Source organism: Egretta garzetta, unplaced genomic scaffold (assembly GCF_000687185.1).
Source record: "Egretta garzetta isolate BGI_Z169 unplaced genomic scaffold, ASM68718v1 scaffold569, whole genome shotgun sequence".
Taxonomy (NCBI): Eukaryota; Metazoa; Chordata; class Aves; order Pelecaniformes; family Ardeidae; genus Egretta; species Egretta garzetta.
Window position 1 is genome coordinate 360,047 of NW_009260809.1, and position 14,267 is coordinate 374,313.

At 38.0% G+C, this 14,267-nt stretch overlaps 1 protein-coding gene across 1 annotated transcript in view; it reads right to left on the reverse strand.

Annotated features, from left to right (window-relative positions):
- The window catches only part of DIP2A (disco interacting protein 2 homolog A), a gene marked incomplete at its 5' end in the record, with an annotated part of 105,604 nt that extends 94,221 nt beyond the window's left edge, over positions 1-11,383 (reverse strand). Inside the window, 2 exons of the mRNA XM_009646916.2 lie at positions 9,527-9,595; positions 11,377-11,383. Of these exons, the coding sequence (XP_009645211.2) occupies positions 9,527-9,595; positions 11,377-11,383 (76 nt within the window). The remainder of the gene's footprint in view (positions 1-9,526; positions 9,596-11,376) is intronic.
- Positions 11,384-14,267: the final 2,884 nt, after the last annotated feature.

The window sequence follows — 14,267 nt, forward strand, 5'->3', positions numbered from 1 at the left end:
CTGCGTGGTGCTTAGTTGCCAGACGGGTTAAACCATGACAGTAGGAGACTAAACGGAAATTATTCCTCAAGAGACTGATATCTGAGAACCTCTCTTTACTTTTTGGTCTGAGAAGCCTCACCCCAGTTATTCAGCATCCAGTCCTTACTCAGGTCATAGCTCAATTATATCATCTTTTGCTGTCATACCACATCCAAGGACATATTACCTGATGACCAGATTTTTGTCTTCAAGATCTGAAATGATCTAAGTATTCACACCTTCCAGGTCAGTGAAACTGAGCAAGGGTAATTTATTGTAATGCAATTTATTACCCAGAATTAGATACTAGAAAACTATGAGTTAAAAAAATAATAACAGGCATCATATACATGCTTGACAGTCTTCCACTGTTCTACAACATTTTCCTCTACTCCAGGAAGTAAACTTCAGCTTGCAAGTTTCCACTTGGAGAAAAATGAAAATTCTAAGGGCAGTATTACTTTCCATTATAGGAAGCTTAGAACAGCAGCAAAAAATACAACAGCATAGAAGACCTCGGGGAGCCAGGTTGCATTGACACACCCAAGTAACTGGCCACTGAACAGAAAAAGAGGTTAAACAAGATAATTCAGGGGCATCATATTTCTATATTAGCAGCCCTAATAAAGGAGAAAAGTTTCCATGCAAGACAGCAGCAACCTAATGAAGAGAAATTATTCCATAATGTCTGCTTGATAAGATGGCCAGATTTACTTTTGAATTGATAGATATCTCTCTAGGGACAATAAAAATGTAACTACCGTGTTGAGTGTTTCCACATGAACCAACTGTCTACATTTCTGATAGTATCAGAGAGGACTGTGTGATGACTTGCTACCTGGATGTAAAGGTGAAAAGCTATCACAAAGTATCTGAACACGGTCTTGCAAAATACTGGAGGTGAACCAGCAGTAAGAGTTCATGTAGACACCAGTAAGGTAGGAAAGAGGTTTTGAGTTACAACCTGAAATGTTTAGAAAGGAAGCTGAAGGTAGCTTCAAGGTAGCATAATCGTTCCTGGTAAAAGACACAGAATTACACCAGGAGATGGAGACAACATATGCCTGAGAAAACTGTGGAACAACAACAACAAAAAAATGTTCCCAGTTAATTGAAACTGATAAGCTTTTGGAAGAATAAGCAATGGCACAGTAAGTAACATAGTGTCTGCAAGTGTAAGGAAACAAAATTAACGGTCATGGCAGACACTATCCCCTAGCTTCATCTCACAAATTAGATGACAGTCTTGTCTTCTGTTTCAGAGATACCACTTTTGAATGTCTCCTCCCCTTCCCTCCAAGCAAAATGATTGTCCTTTACAACGCAATCTTTTCCTTTTCAGCAAGGCTCCCCATTCTCACTGTATTCCCCCTCCCCCCCCCCAGAGTCTCCTCCAGGCATCTTTCGCTGAAGCTTTACCAAAACTGATGTTCTCACAGTACTGCCAAGGAAATGATAGAGGGACTTGTACCATAAGCAAGAACCACACCCACATGGGACCGTCTCCCATTCCAATCTTGCACCTCAACTTTTCCAAGGGGAATTTCAGCAGAAATACACTAACATAGGAAGGATGAAGCAGCACCTGCACCTGTTCAGAGCAGAAGTCCTTCAGCTAACACCCAACACCAATCTCCTACTCAGCACAACACACCAAATGGAAAGGAACTAAGATTTTATGGTTGTTTTCCTTGCTCAGACAGCACCCAAAGAATTGTTCAGGATATAGTTACCAACACTAGGTTTAAGCAAAGGGGAAAACTCTAAATGAGCTAGAAAAGCTGGCTGGTACCCCTATCTGGAGGTTTGCTTATGATAAGCCCTTTGTCAAACCTCTCGGCTGTTAAACTAATTGATATTTGCCATTACCACACCGTTCTGCAAATATTTTGAGGGATTTTGCAATATGATTCTTCAGGACAGCTTACATAACCCTGTTTATATTGAAGAATAAACTCTTCCCCTGATTTGCTTGCACATAAACCCCCCTTACTTTTGACTGTGCTTTGAAGCCAAAGTAAGTTCGATTGTTTTCAAGAATAACAACATGAGAGAAAGGAGTAACGCATTACATGCTCTTAAATATCTTTTGGGTTTAATAACCCAAACAAAGGAAAGCCATAAGTGATAAAAACAGAGCAGAGAAAACTACAAACCAAATCATATCAAAGTTTATGCAGAAATACAGTACCTATTATTAGAATACTTGTGTGACCAAGTATCATAGAATACCAGGTTGGAAGGGACCTCGAGGATCATCTGGTCCAACCTTTCTAGGTAAGAGCACAGTCTAAACAAGATGGCCCAGCACCCTGTCCAGCTGCATCTTGAAAGTGTCCAGTGTGGCGCAGTCAACCACTTCCCTGGGGAGATTATTCCAGTGGTTGACTGTTTTCATAGTAAAAAATTTCCCTCTCGTGCCAAATCGGAATCTCCCTCAGAGCAACTTGTGTCTACCCCCCTTTGTCCTCTCCATGTGACTCCTTGTAAAAAGGGAGTCTCCATCTTCTTTGTAGCCGTGAAGAGAAAAAACCCCTTGATTTCAGATACAATTCCTTTATCATATAATTTCTGTGCATCTGTAGGTACTTCACTTTTACCAGACATGCCAGCTAGTAGGAACACTTCTCTGCTTACAAAATCCCCATTGGCAAAATCTCCTTGTATTATATGGCTTGCAAGCAATACTACCACTAATGATACTCATGGTGCTTTAAAATTTCAAACTGCTTTTATAAAGCCCTCACTGATAAAGGTGTTGATGTAGTAGAAAATATCAGGTCTTGGGAACATACAGATGAGTACAGGACACTGAGCACCATTTCTGTTGTCGGCCTCAAGGAGCAGCTTTGAGATCTATGAAAGAACAAGCTGAAATCACTTGTCCTTATATAAAAAAAAACTGAAGAACCATGTGTTTTAATTAAAAAAAATATGATCAACTTGTTTCCTTTAAGACTATTTCATCTTAATTATTCTCCAACCTAAACATAAGATAGTTATTAGTAACAGAAGTGAAAGATGGCTCTATATGTGTTAATTTGTCTCAGATTAAAGCTCTATGAAAAGTTGGCTTATCTGATACCACTGAATGACAACTGGATCTTGCAATACTCAAAGGCAAGCTTTTGTTGTATTAAAAAGAAGCTATATGCTCAGGTTAATTTATAAGATGCAACGTGTAGCATTGCTTTTAACGTCATAAAATAACCTGTGATTGGCTGCCATACAGAGGTTTGGTGGTTTTTTTGCATTTTAATTTTTTTTTTTTAATCCTGAATATGCAAGTCTAAATTTAATCTACCACAGGAAAACCCCAGGACAGCAAGCTGATGTTAGCTCTCAAGAAGAGAGATGCAAAACTTCACACGGTAACAGCTTTTTTTTTTAAAAAAAAAAAAAAAAAAAAAAAAAAAAAAAAAAAAAAAAAAAAAAAAACAAAACAGTAATACTAGAAACTTGACCTAAACACCTTGAGTTTTCTAGGTCATACTTTATGCCAGATTTCACTCAGGTAAGCTTTCTCAAATCTACCATTAATCTGGACTAGCACTTATGATTGACAAACACATCATGTCCTGTAAATAACAGCTCTCAGAGGAAAATGAAGAATGTTTTTTTCAATTTTATAAAGCAGGGGCATGTCTGATTTAGTATTTACATCTCTCTCAATTTTTGTTTTCTTTATATTTGGTATAATGTCACTAATACATAAGCAGCAGTGGCAGCTGCACTATGGTTAATGTATTTTCTTTCACAACTAATCCATAAAAGCAACAATTCTAAAAACTTACTTGCCTAAGATGAAGATGAACATTTGGAATTTTTACGTGAAACCTGATGGCTGAAGAGATGATCAGAGGCAGCAGGGGTGAAAAGTTTTAATTTGGCACTGATTGTTTCTTCTTGTACTAGATTTGTATCTAACATCTACCAGATCAGACTTGACATAAGAAAGCCAACAGGAACAGACCATTATGTGCTGTCGCTAATTACAATTACGTCACTGATGCAGAACAAGTCTGTATTATTAGATGATTCAGTACAGATCCACTACTGACTGCAGAAGTATGGCCTCAAGCTGAAGCAATTAACTTCAAGTCAATAGAGGTCTCTTCCATCACCTCAGGATTAGATGGAAATCAACCAATGTATTATTTTTCATGTTTGATTTTATCTTGTTTCTTCTGCTTTGGCTTGGAAGTGCTCTTGAATCTTTAAGATCACCAGGTCCTAGCAGGTTCTTCTGACAAACGATTTCTTTTTTAAGTGCTTAAGTACTTTTTAAACCCACTTATGTTGCCCAAGACAATCTCTGAAATTTTCTTTTTATTTTCACAGCAGAGCTCTCCCAGGTTGGTTCTAGCTACCGCACCAACACGTCTTGGACTCCCTCAGAGAATAATCTTGGAATTTATTCTTATTGTTCTCACAAATGGCAAAAACAGGGAAAGGAAAGCTTACACACATCTTTTGTTTCAAGCCCTGATGACCCTAGGTACCTTCGCTAGGAACAAGTCCCTGAGTTTATGACTGACCACAGCGATCAATCTGCAAATCCAGTACCAGCATGGAAGGTGTGCGTTAACAGAATGCAGGTGCTCAAGGCACTGGTCTGATCCTGCTGGCATTTGACAACTAATCTACAATGTGACAGCTGGCCTCAAATGCTAGCATTTGAGTTTTCTCAACTGAAAGCATATTTAGACCAGGAAAATCTGACTCCCGAAACATTCAAGAGCTAGGAAGAAAACAAGTAAAACATAGGCAAATAAAAAATAAGAATACATATTATGCTATACAGCTGATAACATTATAATATATAAAATATATTATAAATATATATAATGCAATATTTTACTTATATTTTACATATATTTCTATATAAATATATGTATTTTATATAAATATATAAACCAGCTACACTGTCCAAGCTTTTAAAACTACAGAAAACACTTGTATTTTTAAAGAAACAGCTGGTAGGTGAGCAGAAAATTACCACAGTAGCAAAGGACGGTTCCACGGTAATTCCTATTTAACAAAAGGGAACACAGACTACCTTCAGGTGACTGACTGGTTGCTGTCAGAATCTCTGAGGTTCATATTTCATCTTCCCCTTTGGTTAAAATAGCTTTGAAATGGTTTCATGTGCCTGGAGTATCAGCTGAGTTCAGGTAATGGCATGGCAGCCACTAAAAAGAAATCTACAGTTACCAACAAATCACATTTGAGTGCAGAGAAGAAATTTTATTCATTTTGCACTCAACAATCAGCTCATGACATTCTGCTTCCTGACATTAATTTTTTAATGCTCCGAAGACAAATTTAACTTCACAGGTAGAAGTTACCTGTTCTCCCAAGCACATCACCAAGATTGCTTATAATGAGGCTTTTGGAGTTGCCATCATTCCTGGTATTGTTTCTCATTCTGAGATATATCCCACACATGGGGGATAAAGTGATTCCAGAAAGAAACAGTTCCCTTAACCACCAAAAGTTTCCTGAAATTCAACAGAAAAATGATTATGAACATTGGCTACAAGGAAAAAAAGGGAGGAGTACAGTATTTGCTCCCCATCAAGACAGTACACTTCCAGATGCAAGTTACCAAATTTCGCTGTAAACACTAATTTTATCATGTTATTTCTGAATCTTTTTACACCCAAGCTCAATCCACATTCAAAATGTATTTTTGCAATACGTCTGATGTTATCCATCAGTCAGAAGCTTCACCTAGCATGCCAGGATGCCTATAGATACAGTTAATTATTCCCTCAGAGTTTTATCTCAAATTTGAGTGCAGAGGTTGACTGAGGAAAATGATTACTGTCTGATTACTGTTAAGGCTTGCTATTACTCAACACTTGTATTTGCTTTTGCACAGTGCATTTAATTGGATTAGTGAAAGATAACACATTTTAGTTAGTATTTCCCTGTAACTACATAGTTTTATGGTTCCTAAGTGAAATCTAACATTTCTGCTAACTCTTCATAGCTGCAGGTATAGAATGCAAAACAGAGCCTACAGGAACATCACTCCTGAATACTAAGATGTTCTATTTAATTTTACTGTTAATTGAAAATATGCTTTTCAGCCACTTCTCTTATATTCACCAAGCCCTCTGTAGGGTTATTTAACACTGTATAGTGATTTGGTTCCCCACAGATTCAGCTACACAATGCCTTAGAAACTTGATCCAATCCATTTTACATGGCAGTGAAAGAGCAGGAGTTCTTATATGAGTTACAAGTATATGAGTAATATTTAAGACATAAAGTTCATACAACTTACTGATTCATAAATATTTGTTAAAAGAAGATCCCATCAACTACCCATGTAAATCTGAACACTGATTACAGATATCTGTTTCCAATTTCTAACAAGGCAGAAGAATCACTTATCCCAAAATCATAGACAACCCTGTCCACCTTCAAGTCTAAGTTGGAGAACCTACAGCAGATTCATAGAATGGTCACCTTCTCTCAATTTAAGCCACCTCTTTCCACAGTGTGTTCCAAAACTGTGCCACTACTTTTTTCTTCTTCAAATACCACATCAACATGCAGTCCTATCTTGAGTTCTCTAATAATTTCATATTTCATAAACTTACAGTAATCAAACCCTTTAATTTCAAACAATATTCCCATTACTCCTTTTCCTACTTTCCTGCTTCACCAGGAATTTTATTTCTCTCTCAGTACTTTCACTACCCATACTACATTTTGTTAAAAAGCTTACAAATCAGCAGAATTATACTATTGGCTAAAGTTTCATAACAAAACAAGTAGAGCTGGGTATTGATGCACTACAAGGAAGACACCAGGCTTAGTGAAATTCAAATAAGTACTAAAGAATATGATATAAAATTAATTGGTCAGCAGTCTTTACCCTATAGACAAACAGAGAAAAAGACAACAATGCATATACTTGGAAAAGAAATTACAGCCGGAACAGCTGTAGAAAGACACGGATTATTGGTCCTGGGTATGGTCAAATCACAGATGAAGACCTCTTCAAATCTAAAATACTGGCATCCATCAGTCTGCAAAAACTTGATGGATAATGGGAAACTTAACAAATCCTGTTAGGAATGCTACTGAGCAAAGCACATTACAAAAAAAATCCTGTGATCAAATTGTTAATGATAAAAAAATTACTGCAGGCTCAAAGCCACTGGGACTCCCACACATTAATCTGAGCCATGCTTCAGCTATGTCAATTAACAAAATTCTAAGCTAGAGCTGGGTTAATGGAACATATGTCAGTAAACTGAAGTAAGTAGTTAGCTTAGGGTTTTAAGCAAACTTTGTCTTTTTGCCAGAGTATCATCCTTTTTTCTCAGAAGCAGACAGCCCGCTCACTCTCTTTTTAACCTATTAAAGCTAGATTCCTTAATACAAAGCTAGGCAGAAGTGTAGACAAATCGGGTAATCCAGTATTTCTTAGAAAATGTGGTATCAAGCAAGTAGGACAAACCATAGGATCAGCTTTGGCCCAAACTGGCTGAAGAGGTATTTCATGCCATAGGATGTCACGCTCAGTATATAAACCAGGGGGAGTTGGCTGGGGGACAGTGATCGCTGCTCGGGGACAGGCTGGGCATCAGTCAGCAGGTAGGGAGAGGTTGCATCACTTGTTTTTCCTGAGTTTTGTTCCTTCTTTTTAGTTGTTGTTGTTGTTTTCCTTTTCAATACAATTTATTATTATTATTAGTGTTATATTTTATTTTAATTATTAAACTGTTCTTATCTCAACCCACAAGTTTTCTTACTTTTGCCCTTCCGATTCTCTCCCCCATCCCACCAGGGGAGGGTGAGCAAGCAGCTGTATGGTGTCTAGTTGCCGGCTGGGGTGGGGCTGGGGTTAAACCACAAGAGCTCAGAACTTCAACAATTTGTGCAAACAGCCTTTCAGTTTAAGGATGGGGGGGAGGGGAGGAGGGAAGGAATTACTATCACTACAAAGGAGAGAACACAGTGTAAATTAACAGCTATGAGAGATTAAAACAACACACAGGAATCCAAAGACCTGACTTTCTAGTTCATTGACAGAACATCTCTCATAACTCTTAATCCTCAGCCAAAATCCATACTTAGCCTGGACTCAAAATCTTTAACTAAGCAGAGTTGGAGAACGTGGTGTTTTGAACAGAAAAGTGAGACAGTTCCTTAGAGAAAAATGGTGTAAGGAAGAAAAGCTGTGGCAAGTGAAGCTAGAACTTGCTGCTGACTGCAGTATTTATCAAAAAAATCCAAACTGCTCGTATGCAAGCAATGAGCCATTTTATAGAGATGAGTTAGGTCTTGTGTGGTCTACAGAATATTATAAATTTGCTAAGGGAAAAGCTACAGCCGTTCTGAAAAAAAGCCAAACCCCCAAACCAAACTTGTGCTAAGAAAACACATGATGAAACACCAGATCACATTCTAACTGTTTAATGCCACACACACACAAAGTAAAGCTTTCTAAAACACTGCAAATCAGCAGTCAGCAGAACTCATGAGAACAAAACTTCTGTCTATCCTGCTACAAAGAGCCACAGGACTCGCTGCATTAAGGTTTCAAAAGCAAAAGAGACTATCATCTAGTTCAATTTGCACAGAACTGGCTGGAGATGCCCATCCCTCCAAATCATTAACTTCTGTAAATATCAGAACCAAAACAGGATGAAAATCAGAGCATTAATCCCCGTTCTCTGATCTGAAAACACTAAAATAATACCCGTTATTCTTTTTCTCTCATCTATCTACAGTGTCTCGTTATTGGTTCCACTCATCTCTGTTGTCTTCTCATTTTCCCTTATCTCAGCGGGAATCTCTCAAGCTATGGAAGAATTGGCCTAGGGTTATTATACAAGACCAAAGCTCAATGGCAGCACAACAGCTTTAACCCTGAGCGATTTAAGTGTGAAAGCAGTATAAAAATAATTTTGAAAAGTTGGGCATTTAGCTTTTGGCCATTGAAGATGAAGTCTGATAATAACCAGTTTAAGAAGTAATAGTTTATAATAAGAATTCAGTATTTTGAAGAAACTGGGAGTGGGAGGGGAGGTGGGGATGCAGAGGGCGTGTTTAAAAAAAGCACGCTAAAAAACAAGTAATGACTAGTGCGTGTTTTCATTTTACGAAACCGGCCAACTTGCTTTCAGGAATAACTTCACTCATTTGCACGCTAAAAAACAAGTGATGACTAGTGCGTGTTTTCATTTGCCAACTTGCTTTCAGGAATAACTTCACTCATTTTTAAAGTTATCTTAAAGCTTTGGATGCAGTTCTGAAACTAAAGTTTGCTGACAAAAATGTTACCATTTAACCTTTCATGTAAAATGTTAAAAAGAAATTTTACACTTTTCTGCACTTCTCTATAACAGCCATTTTCCACTACTGGTTAGATGCCTTGTCAATCAAACGCTATTAATTCATCTATTCTATTTAGTGACAATTTTTCCATTACATATTTTCACAGATTTAGCGCAAAAGGTGTAACTTACATGCAGTCCCTTACCTTGAATTAGTGGTATGTATCGTGCTAACAGCTTCGCTCTTTTCTTCTCATATCCTTTCTGAGTGATGTCTCCTAAAGAAATGAAGGAATAAACTCATTGTTTTGAACAGTTTTTAAAGAAGCCTTCTCATTTTTGTGATAGCTGTGATTAAATTCACTAACTTTGAATCAGTCACATTAGCAACAAAGACCTGGGCATGTCAGAGAAATTCATGGCTATATACATACCACCCATGCATCTGTGCACATACGAAAATGAGCCTCTTGGGAGATATACTACAGAGGAATAGTGTTTTTGTCTGCAGCGTATGTCGAACCTGGTTCTGGAGATATTTACCATAATGCAGCACAAAATATTTGCAGCATAGTGAAAGCCAATGAAGCTGACAAGCCTGGCTCTGCACCCTTCTGGGGCATCAGAAATGCTCATTATGCCAGGGCTTGAGAGTGGAGTCTCTAGCACACCTTTGTAGTGCCTTTCGACTCTAGATAGTGTTGTCTGTTCTGCACTGTGCAGCACATCAGTTTCTGCTCTCAAATTCTAGGAGGTGATAATTTCCTCCTAGCACCAGTTTTTATTCACAATTGTCACCTGATATCCTGTTTTAAACCTATATTGCAGACTGCACTAGCAAAACATGATGTCTTTTCATGAAGACTAGCATAAAGGGAAAACTTCTATAGAAACCCCAAATAAGTTTTAAAGACATTTTAGAATCTGTACTTCTATGATTCTACCAACAGAACAAGGTGGCTTCATGCAAAACCAGCAGCGAGCTTAGTATAAAAAAAAATCCAAACACCACCAGAACTTAATGAGCTCTGTCCATTTTCCAGATCTCAGCATAGATATGAAAACAGTGGTCTCAAATAACTTAAAACCACTCCTAGCTCTCAAAATTCACACTTGTTTACAAGGTGAGATACTATGCAGTTCCACTAAAAAAGTGCCATACTTGGCAAATGCATCACCACAGATGACACATAACCAAGACTAAAGATATGAAAAATATCTGATTTTTTTTTTAAACATACTCAAGTAGAAAGTGGAAATGTAGGCAGATAATCATCTTGATTTTAATTAGGACACAAAAGTAACATTTAACATTTAGATCTTTGCTTCAAGCACATTCTTCCAGAAAAAAAGAGTGTATTAAATCAAACTACAGAGAAGGGAGGCAGAAAAAAAAAAAAAAAGGCATGAATTACATATACATATATGCATTAAGTAAAACAGCCTAACTCTGGCCATTTGCTTTTTGCCAAACCTGAAACTTTTTCTCCATCCTATTCTCACAAGGAATCAAAATTTAGTATCTGGAAACCATAAGAGGACTATCACACTTATTGCATGAATGGATTTAGGTCTTGCATTTGACAGAACTCCAAGAATACTACACTGTGCTATTTCTAAGGGCTCTCTGACCTCAGTCATCAGGTGTGCAGCAAGAGCTGACAACATGTCCCAGACTGGGGACTTTGCTGGGTATCTGTCTTTATCCTTACCAAAGTTTTCTGCACGCAACCAGCAGAATCAAGAATTATGAGGGCAATCCAGAGAAAGAGCATGTTTTACATGGGATTCATTCCCTTTGGAGATGAGGCTATAAACTTTTACATAAGATTATATGTTACTTGTAACAGTCATTAATTCATCCACATGAGTGACATGGCTTGGGAATGCAGAAGCAAAAACCCCTTTTCCTTGGTCAAATGTTATGCAGAAAAATTTGTATTCTGTATTTTGAAATGTTTCTCAGGTATTTGCCTTTATACATAAGGGTTAGTTTTGGTTTTTTAATATTGTCCATAGCAGTATGTGCTCTAAATACATTTTCTCAAACATCCACCTCCCTCCTACATTAGAGGACACTACTAACAGAAATCGTGTCACTTCATTCTACCATCCCCCCACAATTAAGCGAATATGCATCATTAAAGTTACTGATACTACGTCAAAACAAGCAATGAGAGCTTGAAGATATTGTTCAAAACAGACAAGAAAAAAAAGTGCAAATCCTGGAATGCTTCAATCATTACTGGTATTTCAAACTACAACCAAACAGAATCTGTCAGTTTTTACTCATAAACCTGTGTAAATATTTCATATCAGATTTGAACACAACAGAAATGCTTTGGTCACCATTTTTCTTGAGCAGAAATTTTTTTTAGCAGAATATATAGAAATATATATATGTGTGTGTGTGTATGTTATATAATTCTATCAAACAAGAATTAAATCAAAACAAAACCCACAAATGCCCAGGAAGATTTGTGTGCCTGGCAATAGCTGATCAAAATGACAAAGTACACTCTTCAAGTAAGTCATTTCTACAAAGACAGAAAAAGGATACCAAAAACAGATGCATAATTTTCAGTTATGAAGAAAAAAAAAAAAAAGAACAGCCAAGAAGCAACATCAGGACATCAAGAACTATCTTAAAACACAAGTAATTTGGAAGACTAAAGCAATCTCAGCAAATTCTTGAAGTGACAAACGCTGTACGTAACACAAATTTGCCATACCGTAACTTCAGTGAGGACAATAGTTTTCACAGCTCCATAAATGATTCAAGTAATCCTTAAATCAAATCTCTGTGCAGATCAGCCACCTTGCCCAGGTATCACCCAATTGAAGAGGTATGCCATGGAAACAGCAGATCAAAAGACAGGGTTGAAAAGAAAGTCTCATTTAAACCAGAGTATCTCAAGCTTTGGCTTCTCACTGCATCTGGAAGTTCTTTTATTTTACTGGAATACTGACTTGAAGAATTTTCCTTGAACTGGTTAATAAAAGTCCAAAGTCAAAAGCATCTGTCGACTTTTGCAGCCCCATTGGTAAGTCACACTCTGCTGCCTAGCAAAGATGTTCTTTGTTCCTTTCTCAAAAGCTTGGGGGTGGATTCCTCCTGACAATTTCTCCCCACCCCCTCACCCTCAGAGTCTCAGTGGGATTAACCCATTATTTGGGGTTCTTTGTGATCCCTCACCTCTTCCAAAAAGAGCCTCTTAGCCGCATCTGGTATGTCAGGGCCACAGCTGCTGTCATTTAGCCTCACTTTCTCCCTGGTTATTAGATTACACAAAAGCAATATGAGGTTCCTCAGTCTCAGCAAACCAGCTGGGAAGCCTGGATAAAGCTAGACACTGGGCCAAGCTGTTAGTTCTCTGCCTGGAATATCTGATGTATTTTACAGTATGCCAGAGGCTCCAAGAAAATTAATCTAGACAGAGATGAAAGTGTTGGCATTTCTTAAAATGTTGTATAAAAATTATTTTCTTAATTAGTGCACAAAGAATCTGTCATGCAGTTACCCCAGACCTAACCAGGCATATTTTTATTTCACAGATTTAGCACTATCGCCAACAGAATCTTAATCTCAAATTAACTAAATAAAAATGGCCAGCATCTTACTGGGTTTTCATGAATTATTTTTCACTGGCTAACCACTTGCTGGGTTCAAAAATTTCAACTAGCTTATTTTCAATTCTGAAAAGTAGGTGGTGAACACAGAGTAAGTGCTTCATTGCTCTTCAAAAAACCACAAGAATAGCAAACAAGCACATGCTTTACTGACTAGTTACAGCTCCCATGCCTCATCGCATCACAAAATCCTCACACTGCAAAATCCTGACTTTATAGTCTCAAGTATTTTATGGTAGCTGTCATGATTTAACCTTAGCCAGCAACTAAGCACCACACAGCCACTCGCTCACTCCCCTACTCCTGGTGGGATGGGGGAGAGAACTGGAAGAGTAAAAATGAGAAAAGTCAAGGGCTGGGATAAGTTTAAAAACTGAAATAAAATAAAATAAAATAGTAGTATTAGTAATAATAACAATATACAAACCAAGTGATTCATGATGCAATTGTTCACCACCCACCAACCAATGCCCAATGGTCACTGTCCCCTGGCCAACTCCCCCAAGTTTCTATACTGAGCATGACATCATATGGTATCAAATACAGAGGTATTTGAAACTGGCCAGTTTGGGTCAGCTGTCCTGGTGCTCACCTATGCTCCCTCCCAGCTTCTTGTGCACCTGACAGACCATGGGAAGCTGAAAAGTCCTTGACTAGTGTAAGCACTACTTAATGCACTGCTGTTTTAGTTGTTGCTATCAACATTATTCCCATACTAAATCCAAAATATGGCACTATGCCAACTACTAAGGAGAAATTTAACTCTATCTCAGCTGAAACCATCACAGTAGCTCTATCCAGTGGATAACAATGCTTAGAAAAAGCTTTTTTTAAACTAGGAATTGGGAGTATTTGAGCAATGCAGTTCATAAATAAATACAGTGTGCCTAACAGAGAACATGATTTCCTTGATCACCACCAGAAAAGGACACCCACAAGTGCAGCAGTCTCTCCTCTCCAGTGCATGAAAATACAGGGCAGAGCACATCCAGCGACGTCCCAGTTCCTTTGTATCCCAAATTTTGTATCGCTGCACTGAGGAGTCCATGAAGGCTTCTGGATGGAGAAGGGAAAATGAGCAAGATGCAGAGAGACACAGAACACCTCATGGGAAGGTGAGCTTGCTATGAAGTGAGTGACTTCTCCAGTCCTTACCCAGTAGTTTGCACTTAAATTCTCACTAGGAGCAGCTATAAGAAACCACCCACAACACTGCTGCCAATAGATCTCAAGCGTCAGTAGTGTAAGTACTCTGCAAAATGACTGCATACTATACAGCTGAGGATGGCTCTGTCAGAGCCTACTACTTGCTAAAGA